The sequence below is a fragment of the Xyrauchen texanus genome, chromosome 15 (assembly GCF_025860055.1).
Source record: "Xyrauchen texanus isolate HMW12.3.18 chromosome 15, RBS_HiC_50CHRs, whole genome shotgun sequence".
NCBI lineage: Eukaryota > Metazoa > Chordata > Actinopteri > Cypriniformes > Catostomidae > Xyrauchen > Xyrauchen texanus.
This window is the reverse complement of record NC_068290.1, coordinates 28,965,195-28,988,968: the sequence shown is the minus strand read 5'-3', so window position 1 is coordinate 28,988,968 and position 23,774 is coordinate 28,965,195. Positions and strand designations below refer to the sequence as shown.

The following is a 23,774-nucleotide window of genomic DNA, read 5'->3' as shown; positions in this document are numbered from 1 at the left end:
CTGATTACCGTTCAGAGTTATCAGAATTATGCATGTGTGTGTGTTCACCCATTGTCTCTATTTTTGTCCTTCAAAGATAAAGAGGCAATGTTGATAATAGGGTAGTCATAGTGATGAACCGGACCTACAGGTTTGTTGTGTCTCAATGTGAAATAATCATTGCGCAACTAAAAGTTCATAAAAGTTCACATTGTAGTATTTTTGTTTTGTTTTCCAGCAAAAATATCTAAAAATCCTTGTTTTCAGAGAATGTATCTTGAATATACACTCACTGAGCACTTTATTAGGAACTCCTGTACACCTACTTATTAATGTGTTTACCTAATAGCCAATCATGTAGCAGATACAGATAAAATCATGCAGATACAGGTCAGGAGCTTCAGTTAATTTAAACATCAACCATCATAATGGGAAAAAATTTGATCTCAGTGATTTCAACCATGGCATGATTGTTGGTGCCAGACGAGCTGGTTTGGGTCTTGTTGATGAAAGAGGTCAACAGAGAATGGTCAGACTGTTCGAGCTGACAGAAAGGCTACAGTAACTCAGATAACCACTCTGTACAATTGTAGTGAGCAGAATAGCATCTCAGAATGCACAACATGTCGAACCTTGTGGCAGATGGGCTACAACAGCAGAAGACCACATTGGGCACTTTATTAGGTCCATAGTCTTCTTAATAAAGTGCTAAATGAGTGTAAGTCTATTTACTGAGACTATTTAAGACTTTTGAAAAGTAGGTGAAATACACTATATACTTATTTTAAAGATACATTCACTGAAAACTTCCTTCCCAAGTAAATATATCTTGTTTTAATAGTTTTTTTTTATATTTTACTGGAAATCCAAAGTAAAAAATACTACTTAAAACCCTTTAAGATATAATTTTTTGCCGTGTACATAAAGTATTCAACAGCTTTTTCAAAGTATGTCACAGCTTTTCTCAGAAATACAAAGCAGTACTTATTGATTTAGATATCAGAATATGACTTGAATGATGAAATGCAAGGTGTTATCATGATATGATTTAATCTGGCTACAGGCTGTGTTAGTACCTACAGTCGAGACGATCAGACTGCAGTATTTTATGGGCATGTTGCTGGAGACTTCTCAGCCTCTCATGCTGGTTGGTGGAGCAGGCACAGGGAAGTCTGCTCTGGTCAAGAACCTTCTAGAAACACTACCAGAGAGCTTCATAACCACAAAAGTTCCCCTTCACTTCTATACCACTGCATCTATGCTGCAGAGTGAGTGCTTACTGCTTACATTTCTTCCCATTTCTTTACAAAGAGCTGGCATTCAGATGTGTAGAACAGCACCTCTTTGTGGTACATATGCTGAAGTTCAAATTCAGTTAATTTGTTTTGTGGTCTGTGAAGGATTCCAAGTGTTGATTGATTAATAAAAAAAATAGACCTGCTAAAATAAAATTATTATAATTGAAAAAATGTGCATTATTTAATTAATTGACTGATTAATCAACTCATCACATTTATTTGTGTAAAGTATTTCTTTCAACATACTTTTATAATATAGCTGTCACCGTTTGCAAGGGTTCATTTTGGTTTATCAGCCAACAGTAGCAGCCTGGTTAATTTAAATTGAAATAAGAACAAAACAGTAGTATTACAAAATTATTGATATGTAAAAGTAAGGCTTTTTCTGTATATAGGGTATAAACTAAGGATAATTTGTGCACTACTTTAAATGATATGTAATTGCTTTGAGGCAGCTAGTTGGCTTGATCCAGGAATATTTCAAATGCATCCAACCTATATGGGAATATACAGTGTAACAGCTTAAAGGGATAGTTCACCCAAAAATGAAAATTCTCTCATCAATTCCTCACTCTCATGCCATCCCAGATGTGTATGACTTTCTTTCTTCTGCTGAACACAAATAAAGATTTTTAGAAGAAAATCTCAGCTCTGTACACAATGCACGTTTTTAAGTTAAACCTTTATACTGCATTTATGTGCTTTTTGAAGCTCAAAAAATTTGTTCATCATTCACTTGCATTGTATGGACCTACAGAGCTGAGATACTCTTCTAAAAATCTTCATTTTTGATTTGCAGTAGAAAGAAAGTCATTCACATCTGGGATGGCATGAGAGTGAGTAATTGATGAGAGAATTTTCCTTTTTGGGTGAACTATCCCTATAATCTCTTTTGCTTCAGTTTATGGAATTTTGCTGTCACAGTCCTATTAAAACAACACTTCACCTTCATATTGCCGTGATTTTCAGATGCAATGGAGAAACCTTTGGAGAGGAAGGCTGGTAGGAGTTATTCTCCCCCTGGAAACAAGAGACTCATCTATTTCATTGATGACATTAACATGGCAGCTGTGGACAGTTATGGGACATCTCAGCCACACACTCTCATTCGTCAGCATCTGGATTACAAGCACTGGTTACGCAACATCAGCCTTTTTTAATTTATTTAACTTAAGAGATTTCAAAATACTCTATAACAGCATTTGCATTTTTTGTTTCTAGGTATGACAGCAAAATGTTAACAATGAAAGAAATACACAATACCCATTACATCTCTTGTATGAATCCAACATCAGGAAGTTTTACAATTAACCCCAGACTACAGGTGAGTGGCTGGCATGAAATACTTTTGTGAAGTATATTTATAATATAAAATATTTTTAAGCATTTTTTTTTGTAATTCTTTTAAAATTCTTTATTATTAATTTTTATAAATTATTATAAAAAATACCTATAATCTCAAAAGCGTCTTTTGCACATTAACAATGCACACTAATGTCAAAAATTCGGATTGATATTAAAAGTTATGTTGACAAAAAAAATAAAAATTATGTGCAAAAACATAGGAAATTTACTTGAAACTCTTGATAGCATTGACCTTATCTTGACCTAAATCTTCATCAGAGGCATTTCACAGTGTTTGCGGTCAACACACCCACCAGTGAGACCCTCAGCTCCATCTTCGGCTCCATCCTGAACTTCCACCTGCAGTGGTGGCCATTTAGCCCGGCTGTGGTGAGGAATGGTCCAGTCGTGGTGCAGTCAACACTAACCCTCCATGACAGAGTGCTCCAGCACTTCCTCCCCACTGCCACAAAGTTCTACCACCTCTTCAACCTGTGGGATCTCACTCGGCTGTTCCAGGTAAGCATTCCTGATTTGCTTTGATGTTGCTGTAATTTAGAATCTGTTAATATGTGAATAAAACAACATAATGTACATGTGTTTGTATGTGTATCTAGGGTCTTCTGTTTTCTAGGCCAGAGTGTACTAGACAGGGTTCTGATCTGGTTCAACTTTGGATCCATGAATCCAGCAGAGTGTATTCTGATCGGTTTTCAGAGCTGTCCGATCTGCAATTATTCCGCAGGTTGCAGAGAGATGTCGCTCGACAGGCCTATGAGGTACACCAGCAGTGCACAAATGGAGATATGTTTACTACTACACATTGACTACTGTTAACTATATCAGATTTTTTGGGGATTTTATTTCCAAACTGTTTCTTCCATTTACTGTAGTGTGTACTGCCTGGCCAAAAAAAAGTTTTCATACTCGAATATTCCACTGGACCACCATTAACTTTGATTATGCATGCATTTGTTGTGGCATAGTTTTGACAACTTTATGCAAAATCACAACATTTATTTCCATCTAAAGTTGCATTAAGTTTTGGCCGAGATCTTGTATTGATGACTGGAGAGTCAAACCACTCATTAAAGTCTTCTCCAGCACATCCCAAAGACTTTCAGTGGGGTTAAGGTCAGGACTCTTTGCTGGCCAATTCATGTGTGAAAATGATTCCTCATGCCCCCGGAATGACTCTTTCACAATTTGAGCCCGATGAATCTGGGCATTGTTGTCCTGGAAATATGCCCTTGCTGTCAGGGAAGAAAAAATCTATTGATGGGATAACCTGGTCATTCGGGTAGTCAGCTGACTTCATTGTATTGCCGCAAAACGTTGTTGAAGCAACCCCAGATCATAACACTGCCTCCAGAGGTTGTACAGCGGGCACTATGCATGATGGGTGCATCACTTCATGCGTTTCCCTTCTTACCCTGATGCACACATTGCTTCTGGACTCTGGACTCATCAGACCACATGACCTTTTTCCATTGTTCCACAGTCCAATCTTTATGCTCCCTAGAAGTTTTTTTTTCCGATTAGCCTCACTAACAAGTGTCTATCTTGTGGCCACACAGCTGTTTAGTCCAATCCTGTAAGTTCTAATTGCATTGTGCATGTGGAAATGCTCTTACTTTCACTATTAAACATAGCCGTCAATTTTTTACGATGTGACTACGAAGCGTTTAAGTGATCTCCGATCACGATCATTCAAGATTTTTTCCGACCACATTTCTTCTGTGAAGCTGACGGTTCACCACTATCCTTCCAGGTTTTAATAATGCGTTGGACAGTTCTTAACACAATTCCAGTGATTTCAGCAATCTCTTAGTTGTTTTCTTTGCTTGATGCAGGCTAATAATTTGCCCCATCTGAAACACAGTAAGTTCTTTTCCACGACCACATTATATATCTTCAGACATGGTTGTTTAAGAAATGAGAAGCTACACAGTGCATCAGTTCGGGTTAAAAGAATTGTTGCCAGCTGAAACATATTTATCACTGCAATGATGCTCCAATCATAGTCTCTGAAGTGTCTGCTTATTTAAATCCAAACAGCTTTTTTTTTGGCCAGGCAGTGTATGTATGTTTTACTTATCGGAAGGCCCACATATTCTGCACTGACTATGTAACTGAAAGCATTCACAGAACATATTATAAACGAACAAGAAAGAGGCAAGAGATGTGTAGAAATTTTTAAATGACAGACATTACACTCTACATCCATATTGTCTATTAAGTTATCTGATTTTCATATGAAGCTATTTCACAAAGTAGCCTTTTGTTTATCTTTTGCAGGAAATGCAGGAGGATGCAGTGTTTCAGGAGCCTCTTATATACCTGCACAGCAGTGTGGGGTCTGAAGAACCTTCCTATAGACCAGTAGCTGGATGGGAGCTGCTCCGCTGTATCCTTACTGAAGCTCTGGACAGCTACAATGAGCTTCACTCTGCCATGAACCTGGTGCTGTTCCAGGAAGCCATGCAGCATGTGTGAGTACTCCATCTGCAGGATGTGCATTGGTGAATACAGATCTACACCAGGGTCAGAAATGTACAAGGGACAGGGCAAAATGCCACCAAAATGACAAAAATGCCCCCAAAATTAAAATTGTGGAGGCAAAAATGCATTTGTAATTAATTCTTCTGCAACATCTGTAATAGTTCTTAATATTGTATTATACTGTAGTTATAACCTAGTTATACATGACATAACATATTAATTAACATTGATTTAATTCTTAGGGTAAGAGGATGATTCTTAAATAAATGAGAAACAAAGTAGTTTACAAATGGATGTGACACAGTATTATTAAAATATGCCACTGGTCTAGACGCAAAAAAACTAAAACAAGTAAGTATTTTTGTCTCTTTTTTTCCAGTAAAAAAAAAATTAAGCATCCTCAAAACAAGATTAGCAAGAACTAACAAAATTTTGTAAGCTTTATGTTTAAAAGATTTTTGCCAATGTGGTAAGAAAAATAAACTTGTTTTCCCATTGTTTATTTTTCTCTTGTTTTAAGCATACCTTTACTGGAAAAAAAGACAAAAATACTGAGAAATGTATTTAATTTTTTTTACATTGTGTATATATTAATACTGTTTTTTTTTTTTTACTGGTTTCTGCAGGTGTCGAATCAGTCGCATCCTGGCATGTCCTAGAGGCCACGCCCTGCTCGTAGGTGTTGGCGGCAGTGGCAAACAAAGCCTGACCCGCCTTGCCGCCCACCTCTCCAACATGGATGTGTTCCAGCCCACCCTCAGCAAGGGCTACAGCATACAGGACCTGAAGGTAACCGCTTCCACTGAGTTCAAGCCAATAGAATACAACCTTAAGATACAATCATTGGAGGACATGATGTAGAATAGAACAGAAACCACAACAAATGGAACAATGATATTTTTGCCAAAATGTCACAACCGACATCAGCTGCCCAAATCATAGTACCCATCGCTGGTAAATCTGAAATGGTGGTGATTCATTACCAGAGATCAAGCTTTCTTTTAGACAACACTTTCCCTAATCAATACCCCGTCCGGCTCCATCGATCTCATTTAGTCCTGCCCGGATGCAATGGGGAGTAATTGCCAGATCCTATTAAAGAACCAAGGCAAATATTTCAATGCCCTATTGATGAGGCCGCTGCTATCATTTCATTCATCAGTGTGTGGTAAATCTGAGGCCAGTTGGCTGAGCTGCATTGCTCTCTACACAATCAACACTCTATGTCTGATGCCCTCTACACATAATGACAAAATGCATATATGTGTTTATACAATCCTACATTTTTATCTCTTAAAGGGATGAGTAGTCATGTTTCTAGGGGAAGATGTGACAGCATTCTCTGTTTTCCCCCTTATTAAAGTCTGAAGTTTGATGCTTTTCAATTCAAACAATATCTGTGTTATTATTGCTAGATGCCATATATTTTGGTCGGGAAAACTGTAACACTGGTTTTTAAATACACATTGTATGGATGTACAACAGAAATAAAAGCTTTAAAATACACAATTAACATTATTTCATCAAATGTTCTAATTGAAGCCTTTTTTTTTTTAAACTAAAATGTTATTTCTTATTTCAGATAAACTTATTTAAGATTATTATAATGTGTCTCAATTAAACTTTAAACACAAATGATCCCTGACAGCCAAAATAGTACCATATAAAAGTGAAAATTATGAAGTAATATTAATAAGTATTAAAGCAATGGTGTTATTATTTTGAGGTAAAAATATGGGTAAATTAAATTAGATATTATGATTCCCTTGCTTGTTATATGTCTATTACTGGTTATTATTGGTTCTATTAATGATAATGTTAGTTTTAGCACATGTATGTTTTTTAAATTTCTTTTTTGTCAGTGAGTTATGAAGAAAAATAAACCCTTTTCACCTTTTTGCCTTTATTTCGCAGCATATTTTTCTTAATTATTATTTAATGTAAATTTATAACATTATTTTCTGTGTTATATAAACCTGGCATTACCTTAGAAAAAAAGGGTTTGCATATTTCTCTCTTCTGATTGCTGTAAACTATCTCTATATTTATATATATATATTTTTCTTTTGTAAGGTCCATAGTTTTCCTCTGCGTTCCAAACGTGGAAAATTGAGGAGTCAATTTCCAACTGTCTCCGCACTTACTGATTTATGTGATTTTGCAGATACATTTTTTGGACTTACTGCCAATTTTATTGAGAGTGAAATTGGAGTTGAAAAAAAATTATGGGAAGATGTGGGGGAAATGGGTTTGGGACCTGATACGGGTCAGATTCAAACTCGCATCTTCCACACGAATACCAAAGCTCAATATGTCTGAAGCACATGCTAAGCCACAGCTCAAAGTTTATTTTGGAGTTTTGTTGTTCTCTCCCATGTTGTAAGTGTTCTGAACAACAATCTCTTGTGTAATATTCTCAGGGAGATCTGGCCAGACTGTACGTGAAGACAGGGGTTAAAAACGTCCCCACAGTGCTGCTCCTCACAGACGCTCAGATCCCAGAGGAGTGTTTCCTCGTCATCATCAGCACCCTGCTCTCGTCAGGTCAGAGCCTCCCGCACATGCATACATTCACACACGCCATGGGGGGGGGGGGTGCTCATTGTGTGTTGCTCTGATGAATGGGAAACATATGTAAATGGAGCGGGGCTAGTGAAGTAGATTAAGGTTGACTGGAACAGGTCTGCGTGTCATTGAATCAAGACCTCCAGAACACAGATGGTGGCTCTCATCTGTCATTGATGTCAAGCGCCGAGGTCGGAGAACTGCTTAGTGTTTAAACCAGAATAAAGCATCAGATCATTAGAGTTAACAAATTTAACGTAGTTTAACTGATACGGGTGTAATTGTTTATGATTCAGTGCACTAAAAAAATATTTTTTAAATCGATATGCAATGATATTGCATATTGGGCCATATTTGAAGACATGTCTTAAGCACAGTGCTATGTGATATTCCATATGTGCAAAATCAGTGGGCATGGCCAAAGAGGTTTTGTATTTTCGCTAGTCTAGGAGTAAGTGGGTTGGTGAAACTGTTTGCGCTAAGCACAGTTTATGAATGTATATTCATGATGCTGTGTATTTTTCACAATGAAGCCAAACCAACTAAGATACACATCTGTCTTTTACATAGCAAATGGTTCAAATTTGAAAATAATATATATTTTTTTCATAGTAATTTTATTGTCCCTATAAATAAGGGATTGGAACCATGGCTGTGAAATGTTCAGAAAAATATCCCTTTCGTGAGACATGGCTGTTATTTCACGAGACTGTAATATCCGATGTAGTTTGTACACGTTAATATTGTTATAATCAGTATAAAATGCATTGTTTATTGCACAATTCCTTTTTGCTCTCTGCTGCTCTGTTACTGGGATGGTGGGGCTACTGTACATTGTGAATATAATATATATCATTTATGAAACTAGGTAAATAAATTTGATAGGATGACTTGGTTTCATTATTTAGATTATTTATACATTTATTCTACATTTAACATTTTTGTGAGTTTAATATGAGGTTCGATGAGATATAGTGAATTTTATATGTATTTTTGCATCTGTGCTGGGAGTATATTAAGCTTTTTAAAATTAATATCTCGTGATACGGAGATGTCAGGATTCTTATTTATGCTAATAATGGTGAAGAAACCACACCAGCACTGCATTTGAGCATATGAACTCAAAAGAAACTGTAGCCTGAGGCAACTGAGACTTGTCCTCCACCACCCAGATTGAGACGAGTAACCGCACCACCACGAGGACCTACTAAGTAGTGGAAATTGAGCATTCTAAATTGGGAGAAAAGGGGATAAAAAAAAATTATGTAGCATTTCAGGACCACTGGAAATGAACAGCGACCGATATGAGATCAGGGGTGCCCAATACGTCGATCACGATCTACCAGTCGATCGCAAAGGCAATGCTGGAAGATCGCACAAAATGTAAATGTGCTTTCGTTAAATTTTTATAAAAATAAATATAATGTCTTTCCTTCTTTTAGTTTCTGTCTGACTTGAACTTGACGAGTACATTTTGACCAGGCGAGATTTTTGTTTATTCAGTTGCCATGACAACTAGGTTTGCGCCCTCCAAGGACTTCTGAGAACAGAGCGCGAAATTGCAAAGCTAGCAGTGTTTGAGACTAGCTACCAGCAGCTACTGCCCTGATTATGCAAAACTGTCTGATTCCATTCAGTGCAAGTCATCAGAATAAGGTAAATGCCCTGTCTATTGTAATCCATTGTGCTGTAGGTGTTTTTGGTTTAGTGTTAAAACTGGATGGTATCAACATTGAACATTATTTTATTTTTTTTTAATTAATTTGAAGATGAATTCCATGTAGGGATGCATGCAGTAGTCCCAACAAGCATTTTTTTTTTTTTTTTTTTTAAATGAAACGCAAATCATCACGCAAAAAAGGCACCCCTGTATTAGACTATGGAAAAACTGACTGACTATCCTGCTGAAATCAGAAACATAGTAACTATGTACTTCTTGAATGTAATCTATACTGTACATCTATAACACACTCTTTATATGCATGAAAGAGGTGGTTCTCGTCTGGGCTAATTGGATAATGTACGTATATTTAATCATATTGATCTACTGATACACAACGTCATGGTTAGTATTAACCCTAATTGTCAGAGACATCATTTTACATACCATTGTAATTCAAGAGTATGAACATAGCACCTACTGGTGGAATCCCCATATATTAAATTATAAATTGTGCTCATTGTGTATAAAATACAAGTTGTGCAATATTAGCTTGAATATAGAACTGTTACGCAAAAGCAATAGCAATATCATTCAAGTAGATGCGATGATGAGCTCTGTATGACTGAGAATCAGATATATAGACATATTTAGAAAAAGATATAGACCTTATTCACAGCAGAGCCATCTTTGATTTTTTTGATGGGAATGACAACGAGGGACCGACATACAGTCACTTCAATGGGTTGTACTGCAGTTTAAAGTGTTTTTGGATCATTTCATGGACAAAACATTGAGAAAATAAATATTTTCAAGAACATTCAGTAGACAAAACTTCAGACAACATGAGTTGTAGAAAATCAGATCTTTTTACAGCTTTACACTGTTCGTCCCATTGAAGAGATAAAAGTCTATCTCGCACAGCCTCGTTGTTATTGTCATTCAAAATCAAAGATGGCCCTAGCGTGAATAAGGAATTCTAAAAGTGATAGTTAATTTGGAAATCTGGGTTGCTTTAATTCAAGTTAAATGTGGAGCATATAATTCCTGCACCAATAGCAGCTCTAAACAGATTTGCAAAAAAATGTAATAAAAGGTTTCCAAGTAGGTTTCTCAAACATAATGTAGTCTCCCATTGGTCGGAAAACAGATAATCACACCCCAAATTCACGCCATTGGTTGAGCCAATGGTGCTGTGTCTGGCATATTCATTTATTTTTCACTAGTGGTGTAGAAAGTACATACTGCACCTTTAAGTGAGTTAAGAAAAACTTAACAAATTAGCTTTCAATTGTGTCTGTTTTGTTTTCAATATGTTAATATGTTTGAAAATTGTAATTCACTGTAATGCATGTAATGAATTAATTGAAGTGGACTTTACCCATATTTGAGATTAGTTGTGGCTTTTTTTTTTATAAATACTAGCAAAATTACAATAGTTTCATTAGTTTCAGTTTAAAGCTTTGTAAATTCATAAATGTTAAATTTTCTGTTATGGTTTAACCTCAGGTGAAATTCCTGATCTGTTGAGTGAAGAGGAGGTGGATGGTGTTAGGAAAGCTGTAAAGAGTGAGGTGGGGGAATTGGGTCTGCTGGACACCATTGAGAACTGCTGGAGCTTTTTTATTAATCGAGTGCGAAAACAACTCAAGGTTTATTTTTTGGTATACTTTAAATCTGATTTTGCATATATCAGTATGGCATCTAGGTTAATAGATAATGACACCTGTGTGTTTATGTGTGTGTAGGTTGTGCTCTGCATGTCTCCAGTAGGTAACCGTCTGCGTGTACGTGTGCGCCGTTTTCCAGCTCTGTTGAGGTGCACCACTCTGGACTGGTTCCAGGAGTGGCCTCTGGAGGCCCTACAGTCTGTCAGCTTGAGGTTCCTGCAGGACATCCCAGGCATTCAGGTAAACCTGAGCTTCAGTCTGCTTGCCAGTGAAGTAGCTTTATAGTGTTTTCACAACAGTACTTTATCTTTAATTTATCCTTTTCTGTCACAGTTTGGGCTCATCATAGTCATGGGCTTTTCTTAATTTTCTTCCTATGAAGTGGAGTTTTCTGTCTTAAGTCCATTTCTTTTAGCTCTGAGGCCATCTAATGTATGCTAGTTTATATGCTAGTGTACTCCTAAAAGTTGACAAAAGTATCTTTTAGCAGATATACAGTACACATTTAGAACAGGCTTTCTTGTCTATGAAAAAAGAACAAATATTTTGACTCCGGCACATACAGATGTTTGTCCTATCAAATGCTTTGCAGATGAGAATGTCTCCTTCCCCAATAACACCTACTTTATATTAGCAATATCATGTAGCAAAGTTAATGGATAATGGTTATCTGTTAATGGTTGTGACATAAACTAAATGCTATTGGCTATTTAAAAATTAAAAAACAAATGAGAGCGAGAAACCCTTCAATATGCCCTAGTCCAACTATCATTAATTCTCTCAGAAGGCTTAGCTAAAACAGATTGCATATCATTTTACATTCCTTGAAGTTGCATGACAAAACTAAAAAGCTAAAAGACACCGTAATTATTTCAATGAGTTTTCTCTTCTCACATTTACATGTGCACCAGATTTCTCATCATTAGCTTGACTCTGAAGTGAAGACAAATGGCTGATCACATGCACAGTGAGCTCAATGACAGAAGCAGTTTCTCTCTCTCTCAGCATTGTTGTTTTCCCTGCATCAGTGGAACGATCGCTAAGCAGGATCATTTATGCTAATAAAGCAACAATGATTAATACACACAGACTGACCCTCAGAGAAGCCACAGCTGTTTCAACCAGACTGTGTGTGTGTGTTTAGGTTTCAAACTGGTAATTACAAGGGTATTATACTATAAATGTGGTTTATGAGGACATTTCTAGTGTCCCCATATTTCAAATCGCTTACAAAACATACTAAACAATGTTTTTTGTGAGGGTTAGGTTTAGAGGTAGGGTTAGGGGATAGAATCTATAGTTCATACCATATGGAGAGTCCTCATAAGGATAGCGCACCATCATATGTTTGTGTGTATGTTGTGAGTTTGTATATTTGTGTGTGTGAGTCTGTAGTTTGTTTCCTCTTTGTGTATTTCGCATAGTATTAGACCATATTTCTGGAGTAGTGAATTAAGGGCTGCCAATTTTTTGGGGGGATAAAAACTGTTTTCAAAAACTGCTTTTGTTTTGTTCCCAATCATGTTACCAGTAATTAAAGTTTTGCGATGTTACAATAAAGCAATTAAAAGTTCTAGCATTACAAAAATATTTTATATATATTTATAATATATATATATAGTGTCCGAAAATGTCTCCAAAAGCCTCTTCAAACAAATAAAACATAATAATTGTGCATAAGAACTAATTACACATGTAAATACAACTATGACTAAAGGTATGCTCGCTGTTGAAAGCATGCAGACAGTAGTAACAAGACCTCATTCAGTTCCATTCTGTGTCATTTGAGCCATCGTTGAGTCTGTGTCATGTACTGGTGGCCATATGTAATTAGAGTGAATGAACCCTCTCTGCCCATATTTGGATGACTTCCACTTCTGGTTGCAGCAATCTAAATCCTAATACGATTGGTTTACTGGACAATTTACTTGATCATTTCTGATTAAATCATCTGATCCAGGAAAACAAATTTGTTTTTAGCCAGATTTGCTATGTGGACATTGTGCTCTGTGTGGATTATTTAATGATCTATGAATCCGATTACTTTGTATGTATGCTTGTTTTAAAGATAATCACCTCCTCTAAGTTATGGTATGTGATATTTTATCTTCCGTTTATTTTTCTTAAACGGAAAAAAAAAGCTGCAAATAATGCAACATGGGTTTACATGTAATATATATATCAAAGACAAATACTTAGTTATTACTCACTATATTTTTGCCTGTGAGTAAAACAAAAATAGGCTAGCTGTATTCTACTCTTAGAGAGGTTTCCAAACACATATGCCACGTGGCTATTTGATCAGCTGGATGTTTTTACCGATTACAATAATATATGTATTTATAATACAGTATATATACATTTGCAGACAAATCAGAAGTGTTCCATTTTTATATTTTATTATTAATATTGCACTGCACATATTATTGTAATCGGTAAAAATATATATATTTATATACAGTATATACACACTCACCGGCCACTTTATTAAGTACACCTGTACATCTACTTATTCATGCGATTATCTAATCAGCCATTTGTGTGGCAACAGTGTAATGTATAAAATCATGCAGATATGGCTCAGAAACTTCAGTTAATGTTCACATCAACCATCAGAAAAGGGAAAAATGTGATCTCTGTGATTTGGACCATGGCATGATTGTTGGTGCCAGATGGGCTGGTTTGAGTATTTCTGTAACTGCTTATCTCCTGGGATTTTCACACACAACAGTCTCTAGAATGTATAGAGAATGGTGCAGTTCCGTGGGCGAAAATGGCTTGTTAATTACAGAGGTCAAAGGAGAATTACCAGACTGGTCCAAGCTGACAGGAAGGTGACAGTAACCCAGATAAACGCTTTACAACAGTGTTATGCAGAAAAGCAGTTCTGAACACACAACACGTCAAACATTGAGGTGGATGGGCTACAGCAGCAGAAGACTCCCTCCTGGTACCACCGTTGTCAGCTTAGAACAGGAAACTGAGGCTGCAGTAGGCACAGGTTCACCGAAACTGGACAGTAGAGGATTGGAAAAGCATTGCATGGTTTGACAAATCTGGATTTATGCTGAGATACACAATTGTAGGCCCACTGCAGTCTCAGTTTTCTGTTCTTGGATGCCAGAAGCTGAACCCAACGTGGTCTTCTGCTGTTTTAGCCCATCCCCATGTATTCTGAGATGCTATTCTGCTCACTACAATTGTACAGAGTGGTTATCATAAAAACATGAATGTTGATGTATTTATTATGAATGCATATGCATGTAATCACATTTTAATGTGTTAACTTTGACAACCCTAATTGAATTGCTACTCTGAAACATATAATATCATGTACATTTGAAGAAACTATTACAAAACTATTACAATCTCAGTTCTTAATGTGAGTCCAACTGCTTTTACTTATCCTTAATACATTTGATTTTGGATTAAATACATTTATGATAAAATGCCACCTTTGTGCAAAAAAGTTTTTAGCTTGTGCAACGTTTTTATCTTAATGTATTTATAAGTGTAAAAAGCAGAAAGCAGAAAATTGTTTAATGTCTTACACAGGTAACGCTGACCTTTGAGTGTAAGAGATTGATGGATTATTTAACATGTATCTAAACTCAATATGCTCTTTAACAAATAGCATTATGTCAGATGTTCATTTATAATAGCATTTTGCCAGCCAGTTACATGTACATTCTTCATTGCTTTTCTGTGAATTATGATCTGTGTTCTTGCATCTTTTAAAATGCATTTGCCTTTGCATGAATTGATCTTTAACAGTCTGATAAATGAGTCAGTCATTGGAGAGCAGAACTCATCATAAATAACCAACAAACAAAACACAACGCGTCTCTGAAAGTTAGAAGACACGTTATATAAACACTCACCCTACTTTATACGCTCTGTGTCACCAACCATGGGCTATTATTTTCCCAGCCCTCTACCTGCTTAATCTTCCCCTCGGCTCCCTGCACCTAAATTTCAGATTGAGTAAGTCCACAAGCAGGCAAAAAGCATTCAAACTTGGAGATGAATTTAGGATTTATGAAGATGATATTTCAAGGCTTGTGACAGGCGAGGATGTTAAAGAGCGTTTAATCCGTACAGGTCCTTCTCTTACCCTCTTTCCTTGCTCTAACACTCGTCTTTACAGCCGGCTGTTCGAGAATCTATCAGTCTTTTCATGGCCCATGCTCATGTGAGTGTCAAGCAGGTTAGTGAGCATTACTGCCGCAATGAGAAGAGGCACAACTACAGCACTCCCAAGAGCTTCCTGGAGCAGCTGAGACTTTACGAGAGTCTGCTGAGAAAGAGAGAAAGGGAGCTACAGCTGAGACATGACAGGCTTCAGTCTGGCCTTCAGAAACTCAAGACAACTGCTTCTCAGGTGTGTACAGCTCATCTGCATCCACAGAGTTCGTAATAGGCCTGTCTAGTCTTCTCAAAGCTGGAGTTAGGATTTGCAAGAGAATGTACAGTAGTTGCTGCTAGTATAGATGCTCAAGATGAATGTCAATGCTCACCGAAGGCTGAGGGACTCGTAAACCTTGGGACTGAAAGTGTTGATGATTGCTTACATTTGTGATATAGGGTTTAGTATTCAAATGTTGCAGAGGATTGTATCTGATAATGGATTCCAGATTAAAAAGGTCAAGTTGCTTTTACCACTTTCAGCAAGTCGTAAAAGCAGATTGTGTGGTCTTACAGGGTTTCATTTGTAGATTGTGATGTTACATGATTGTATTGTGCCATTTTTGCAGTTTTAATGTAGAGTGGGGTCCAAACATCTGAGACCACATTGAAAATCAAATTTAAGCCTAAAAATAAATTGAAATTTGTATAATGTTGAAAAATGTTAAATCAAGAAATGTTATGAGATAAAATAATATTCTGCACTATTTCGAAGTCACTGATCAAATAAGCTAATTTGTAATGCTGACCGTGTTAACTCTTTGTACAAACATGCCACTGATTCCATTGAAGCACAAAAAAATACTCAAATCATCTAAAATAATGCTGGATAACATGGATGATCAGATCAGACTTGTGGAGTCTATGCCAGCTCAAATGCATGCTGTCATTACAGCCAGTTGGCTTCTTTTTATGTAAAAGCTTACATTTCAATTTAGCTTTTTACTCAAGTTGTTATGCTGATAATACAATTTGTAATGAGAAATTTGTATTATATTATAATATAATATAAACTATAAATAGAAGCATTTTCACTAGTTGCCTGCAACTTTTGGACCTCACTGAAGTAAGTATTGTTGTCATTACTGTATAGTTGAACAGAACTTAAGTGTACCCTGCAGTAGTCAGGGCTTATGGAATATATTTATACAAAGCTCTGAGAGGAGCATAAACTACATGTAAACATCTACACTAATACGTTCCCAATAGGTGGAGGATCTGACAGTCAAGTTGAACTCACAGGAAGTGGAGCTGACACTGAAGAACCAGGCCACTGAGGCTCTCATGACCAGGATCGGCCTGCAGACAGAGAGAGTGAGCCAGAAGAGGAAGGACGCTGATCTAGAGGAGCAAAAGGTAGAGGAACCTTGTAAAGGATCTGTGGTCACAGTCTGTCCCCCTCATGTTTTTCAAGGACTCTTATTTTGAAGTTTTCCCCCTGACTACATTTCCCAGAATTCACTGCCCTCATCACTTACATCTGTTACCTATCATCCTCACCTGTCCTCCATTCTATCATCTGCCCTTGTTTGTATAAATACCCTCATGTTTTGTTCATCCATTGTCAGTCCTTGACGTGTTTCATTGTGTAATGTTAGCCTGTTAAGCTTTATTGTTTGTTCCACTCCAGCGTTTGTTATTAAAGGATTTAAAGTGTTTACTCCTGTGTCCCCTGTCTTCCTCTTCCACTCCAAGTACCCAATGTTACAATCTGAGGTGTATCTTTATTGAATTTCAAGATGGTGCTTTACTGTTCATCACTGTTGAGACTGTATATTCATCTGCAGGTAGCTGCCATGCAAGCCGAGGTGTCTCGTAGACTGAGAGACTGTCAAAGTGATCTTGCTAAAGCTGAACCTGCTTTAGAGGCTGCTACAGCTGCTCTACAAACACTTAACAAGGTATTTACTTTCTATCAACTTAAAATAAAGAATAGCTTGGTGTTTTATTATTTGCAATTAAAAATACCAAAATAATGCTAAATTGTTACCAACTAATTTGTCATAGATGCTTACTAAACTATTACTATGTTTTTGAACCAACCCTTAACCTAACAATTAAACTCTGGGGTGTATCTTGTCCCACACCTTTTGTGTTATGGACATGAATAGTTGATATCTCAACTGTCTTAATTGATTGGGAGAGGTATGTTTTTACTTTTCTAAGTGATGAGACTTCTTTTAACTGCCAGATGATAAAACTGACTTGCATTGAAGGGGTCCTTGGGCCAGATACATGAAAATGTTCAAGAGAGAGAGGCAATTCTTGAAACATTGTTTAAAAGTTATCTTATTTTTCTTAATAAATAAAAAGGACATTCTCAGATTTCTATTTATATAAATTATGTTTCTATGGACTCTAAAGGTCTCGGAGAGAGAGCACTATATGCAGCACATCCATTTGAATTGACTTCCATGATTGGTCACCAAATTAAGATGCTTCAAAACAACATTTATTGTTTGAATTTCATGATAACATTTAAAAGGTATGAAAGCTTAAAATAAAAACAAGTTTTAAATAGTCAAAAACAAGTTGGTCTAAAATCACATTTCTACATAAACAACCCATTGTAACTTTCCGACTCAACATGATAGAACACGTCATGTTTAAAACAACCCAGTAAATTCATTAAACGTCTTACCTTTTGGGTTTTAAGACAACTGTGAGTTTATTGCAACAATATATTTTATTTATTTATTTGTTCATTTGTTTTTGCGAATACAAAATATTAACTTTTTTTAATAAATTAGAAATTACGAAAAAAATGGTAATTAAGAATAATATTCTTCTCAAGAACATTCATTAAATCCTTGAGTTTAGCTTGAGTTTATTTTGTGGAGTATATCTTGCAAAGACATTGGAGTAAGTCGTTTACATGTACTCATGTTGCAGCCGAATCGACTGGCTCACTGAACATTCTTTTGACTGTCTGAAGTATCTGCATGCTCTTTTTGTGCTGGTTCCACCTATTGGCTGGAGTTTGTTTTATAGATTATCTTTTGCTGTGTAATATTGTCTCACAAAATTTGTATAGAATCACCAAACTTGAGCAATCTGTTGATATCATCTGTTGAGTGCTCAATTGGAAACATTTTAGTCTCCGATCACACCCTGGTGTGTTTAGAGGTGTTGCCACATATGGAGAAAATTAAATCATATACTTGGTGCTTTAATGTATACTTTTTGCAAAATTCTGAATTCCAACAAATGCTAAAGGCTGAAATCAATGTCTATATGGATACCAGCTGGTCCTAAAAATCCTCTGTGGTCGTGGCTTGGGAGGCACTTAAGGCACTTCTTAAGGGCCAGATCATGCAGTATTCCTCATTCACCAAAAAATTCAAAGCACATGAACTCGTGCAATTGGAAGGGAATATTAAAAGTGCCGAGGCATTGAAATACAGATATAAAACTATTTTGTCGCAGAAGGTGGAGTTTTGGCTATTCAGGGCAAGACAGTCATACTTTGAGTCAGGGGACAAGGCAGAAAAACTTCTGGCTAGATATATAAAACAGAGAGAGTCTTTTTCTACCATTTCCTCAGTGAAATCTGCTGGTGGTGACATATTTACCTCAGCCATTGATATTAATAATGCTTTTAAAGAATTCAATCTTGATCTCTATAGTTCTATGCCTTCGTCTTCTGATGAAGATATTACAAATTTGTGGAACCATTAGAACTTCCTAAACTGACTACTGTTTTATGTGTATTCTCAAGTTGGACTTCAGGGATATTTTTTGAGGGTCAGGCTGGGGTTGGGGATTGGGAGGGCAAAGGGGAATTATGGGGTTAAAAGTTGATTCGGTGTATATATGTTTTCTTTTCTGTTTCATGTGTCTGAATCAATAGAATTGTTTATCAGAACATGAGGGAAAGTTGATATTTTACATTGGTGTGTATAAATGGGTATAGTTTATGGTGTATATGCTTTTCCCACTGTACTTCCAGAAATATTTAATTCTTTCCGCTGTGTTTACTTGTTGTTTGGCTCCATCCTATGACATTTGTTATCCGGTCTGTTCACTCACATGCACACTGCTCATAAATCTGTTAGATTACCACTTATGCATTTACAAGACCAAAATAAGCCATGTTCCCAGGAGAAACTTGGATGTTTTAAATCACTTTCTCTTAATCCCTTAAACAGCTGAAGGAAATTGGCATTTTTGTTTACATGGCATTTCAGAATGCCGCTTTCTGCAAAAACCCAGGAATAAATAATTTTCTTAAGTGCATGTAAATGTGGTCATAGAGACTTGGGGGTGGGCTCTTTTGACTTGAGCTTGTAAGCACCCACCCAGAACACTGTAGCAACCTCATTGCAATGTCCTGGCAACCACCCACAACACCTTAGAATTGTGGCAGGGAGTTTTGCATAAACACTGCTTACATTTTCTTCAGAAAATGTAAAAACCTTGTTCAGCTGATGCTTTTATTCAGAGAAGAACATTTATGATAGTATAAGCACATTTGGTGGAACATGGATTGTCTTGTTCAAGGACACAATTGTGATTCTGTAGCTCATGAATTGCCACTTGAGGTGAACCTACTGTAGTTTGAGTAACCTTCTGGATTAGAAATTAGCAGTTTTTGACTCAACAAAGATCTTCTCTTTTCTATCGCCTTTGTTTCTTTCAGGTAAATCTAACAGAGTTAAAGACGTTCCCCAATCCCTCAGAGGCTGTGATCAATGTTACAGCTGCTGTGATGGTGCTGTTGGCTCCACGCGGGCGAATTCCAAAAGACCGTGGGTGGAAGGCTGCCAGAGTCTTCATGGGCAAGGTAAAAGTGTTGCTATCACAACAACACACCCATGCCCCAGCTCTGTCTGACTCTGATTCATCCCAGTGTAATCCACAACCAGGCCTTGACCCGCAGACCCTGCTGACCTAGTGCAGTGCAATGAATATACTGTATTATAAAAGCACTTTTGTGGAAGAGAATATTAAATACATGTCAGATGAGATAGAAATGTAAATACTGGGGAAAGGTTGATTTATGAGGTCAGCATGAGGGGCAGGAGAGATGGCTTTTGAAAGTCAGTTGTGTAGTGTTTGATGATGTAGCTGATGTAAAAAGATCTGAGATGCAAATCTAAAGGTTACAGGTTTAGTCCTAAGTCTAGGCGATCCAAGAACTAAAATATTTTTGAAGTCATTATTGTGCTGTATTAGTACTTTGCCCTTGAATACAATATTTTATCCCAGGTTGTTTAAGGGGGACTGTTTGCACATTTAGTGTATTTTAAGTTGCCTGTGTGCAATTTAGAATGCACTTAATATATATGTTTACTGAAGATTTAACAAAGAAGGCTTCATAACTTATATGACAATTAATTCTTTCTCTAATTTAAAGGTGAATTGTGTCATTTTGTTCTGTGTTAAAATAATTGATCCTATCTTAGCTTAATGTGCAAAGACAGCTCTAATTAAATGTAAACAATATGACTCAGTGGCACTATTAAAAAATTGCTCCTTTTTTTTTTGAGCATCCCAACCAGCAATTGGCTCAACTAATGGCAAGAGTTTGGGTTGGACTATTGCTTTTTTCTGTTTCTAGATACACACACTTCACCTTTAGTTTACGATGTTTATGTTTATGCATTATCTAAATGTATTGTTTGAGATGAGGATTGAACTTTTTTTCTGCAGGTTGATGACTTTCTTCAGGCATTGCTTTCTTATAATAAGGAGCACATCCCTGAGTCATGTCTAAGCGTTGTGAAACAGGAATACCTGAGAAAGCCTGAATTCCATCCCGACTATGTCCGGACTAAGTCATATGCAGCAGCAGGACTTTGTGCTTGGGCCATCAATATAGTGCGCTACTACGAGGTAAGAGAGTGTGACATGAATGAGACAAAAAATGCACAAAAATATTTTAAATATTAATATTAATGACGCAATCAAATTTATACATAATTTTTTAATTTTCTTGGTTAATATTTTGGAAATAATTGGCTGTAACTGAGCCAATGACAAGTGTGTTAATAACAAACAAACATTCCCTTTAAGAAATAAAATATTTGTTGATATAACTGTGGAGTCAATAGAATGTGTTGTTGGGTTTTTCCAGGTGTACTGTGAAGTTGCACCAAAGCGCCTGGCTCTGGCACAAGCCAATACGGAACTAGAAGCTGCTACCACAAAACTGCTCAGTGTTAGAAAGAAACTGGAAGTAAGTGAAAAATGTACTAATGTTTTTTGTTATTATAAAATTCTTCATTTTATTGTAGAAAAATGGCAATTTTCACACCATCATGCATAGTCACACTTTAAAGCAGTGCATCTGCATACTTCTAATGCTATCCTGCCTGTTAATGTGCCATGGGTTTTATTCACTGTAATTATTGCAATTCAGCATCCTCTGAAAATAACAAACAGTGGGCCCAAAAAGTATTTTAACATTTCTGGACACTTTTACGTCACACTTGAACATACAGTATTTATGAATTTGATTTCATTAGAGAACAAAAACACCAAAACCAAATGTCAACTGCAAATTAATGACGCTAAACCTTTTCTCAGAAATGACTTGAAGTTCAGTCAGGAAAGTCTATAATACAAGCTGATAGGTCCTTCAATGTAATCTAGCCAATAAACGTCTAGGTTACTGTTGTAACCTCCATTCCCTGATGGAGTGAACAAGACATTGTGACGAGTGAAACGACATTAGGGGACTTCATGAAGGCCCCGGTTACCTCGGAACTTGAGAAAAAGCAAATGAGAAATTGAAAACTGATAATCAGACCGTGCTTCCCTAGGGACTTACCGTCCACAGCATCGTGGTGAGCAGATATGGCAGCTCCCCTCCAACCTCTCTTGCAGAAACGAGAGCACTGATCCAACTGCACATCTCTGCGGGTCTTCAGATCAGGAAGAACACCAATTTGCAACAAGCGGCACTTTAGGGCATAAAGTTGTCTGGTAGAAGGAGCTCTGACTTGTTTGATTGGGTCTACGACAGCAGGTGGTAGGCCACTTATATCTTCTGTATCCCGTTCAGGGGCCAGATGTGGAGGTTCCAGAGGTCTGGCCGCGGATGCCAGAGGGTGCCCCGTCCCTGAGAAATATTTTTTTTCCTCAGGGGAATTCATCAGGGAGGGTCGCGAGGAGTGCAAGATCTGAGAACCAAGTCCATTGGGGCCAGTATGGGGCTACCAGAGTGATTTGTTCCTCGTCCTTTCTGACCTTGCATAGCACCCGTGCAAGTAGGCTCACTGGGGGAAATGTGTATTTGCGTAGCCCCTGGGGCCAGCTGTGTGCCATCGCATCTGTCCCGAGGGGAGTCTCCGCTAGCGAGTACCAGAGCGGACAGTGGGAGTTCTCTTGGGAAGGTCTATCTGTGCTTTGCCGAACTGCTTCCAAATTAGTTGGACCGCCTGGGGGTGTAGCCTCCGCTCTCCGCTGAGCGTACCTTGTCGCCACAGCATGTCCTCTGCAGTGTTGAGGTTGCCCTGGACTTGAGTGGCACGCAAGACCGGAGTCGCCGCTGGCTCCAAAGGAGGATATGGCAGGTGAGTTGTGACATATAACGAGAGCGCACGCCGCCTAGGCGATTATGGTTAGCTATTGTACACGTGCTGTCTGATCGGATCAAGACGTGCTTGTCCTGCATTAGTGGGAGAAACCTCCGCAGGGCAATGATTACAGCCAGCAACTCTAGGCAATTGATTTTCCAACCCAGCTGGGGCCCATTGCACATGGTGGCCCAATCCTGTTTGGTGGCATCTGTGGTGACCAGAATGCATCGGGACACCTGCTGTATGGGCAATCTTGATGCCGGACGCAAGTTAGAATGTGTTTTTGCATGAGCATTTTGAATGGCAGTTTGTGTAAGGCCCGGTTGAAAACTCACAAGTCCAAGATCGGGTGTAAGCCGCCGCCTTTCTTAGGCACGATGAAGTAAGGGCTGTAGAAACCCTTCTTCATCTCTGCTGGAGGGACAGGCTCTATTGCGTCTTTGACTAAAAGGGTCATGATCCCTGCCAGCAGGGTGTTGGCATCTTCAGCGTGCACCGAGGTAAAGTGGACGCTACTGAAAGGGGGTGGGAGCCTGGCGAACTGAATCACGTAGCCGAGTCGGATGGTCCTGGCCAACCAGCGCAATGGGCATCCAAGCTCTGTGCGAGGGGCACTAAGTGAGCCGCGTTCACCTCAAGCTTGGACAGAAGTCAACAAGGGTGCCGGGGGGCGGGTGGTTTGTGGGGATCTACCCAGCGAAACCGAGCCCGCTGTCTTCCCCAAATCGCCTCCATCGCCAGTCGGGTCATCCTCAATCCTCATCCTCAAACGCTGCCGTGTATTTGTTCTTTTAGAGAAATAAACTCTTTTTCAAATATTCTCTTTTATCAGCGCTGTAGAAGCACCTAGTGGGCAAAGCTGCACTGCCATGCAGAGAAGGAAAAAGCCGCTGATATGCGCCATAGGATCCAACAGCGTAAGCTCTGCAGAGGTGAGTGGAACAGTTAGTGATCTCAGCTCGCTGATCGCACAACCCCTCGGCTCCGAAGAAGAAATCAGAATGGACAGATGCAAGATTCCCTCCTTTTATACCCGCATGTCCGGGAG

General features: G+C 37.9%; 1 protein-coding gene across 1 annotated transcript in view; it reads left to right on the top strand.

The window, feature by feature from the left end:
- Positions 1-23,774, top strand: part of LOC127655806 (dynein axonemal heavy chain 11) — a 93,379-nt gene that overhangs the window by 38,788 nt on the left and 30,817 nt on the right. The window contains exons 46-61 of the mRNA XM_052143790.1: positions 1,043-1,247; positions 2,247-2,412; positions 2,499-2,601; positions 2,901-3,140; positions 3,239-3,400; positions 4,920-5,113; positions 5,750-5,912; positions 7,544-7,667; positions 10,858-11,000; positions 11,097-11,258; positions 15,166-15,399; positions 16,413-16,559; positions 16,991-17,104; positions 19,843-19,986; positions 20,856-21,038; positions 21,280-21,381. Coding sequence (XP_051999750.1) covers positions 1,043-1,247; positions 2,247-2,412; positions 2,499-2,601; positions 2,901-3,140; positions 3,239-3,400; positions 4,920-5,113; positions 5,750-5,912; positions 7,544-7,667; positions 10,858-11,000; positions 11,097-11,258; positions 15,166-15,399; positions 16,413-16,559; positions 16,991-17,104; positions 19,843-19,986; positions 20,856-21,038; positions 21,280-21,381 — 2,586 coding nt within the window. The remainder of the gene's footprint in view (positions 1-1,042; positions 1,248-2,246; positions 2,413-2,498; positions 2,602-2,900; positions 3,141-3,238; positions 3,401-4,919; positions 5,114-5,749; positions 5,913-7,543; positions 7,668-10,857; positions 11,001-11,096; positions 11,259-15,165; positions 15,400-16,412; positions 16,560-16,990; positions 17,105-19,842; positions 19,987-20,855; positions 21,039-21,279; positions 21,382-23,774) is intronic.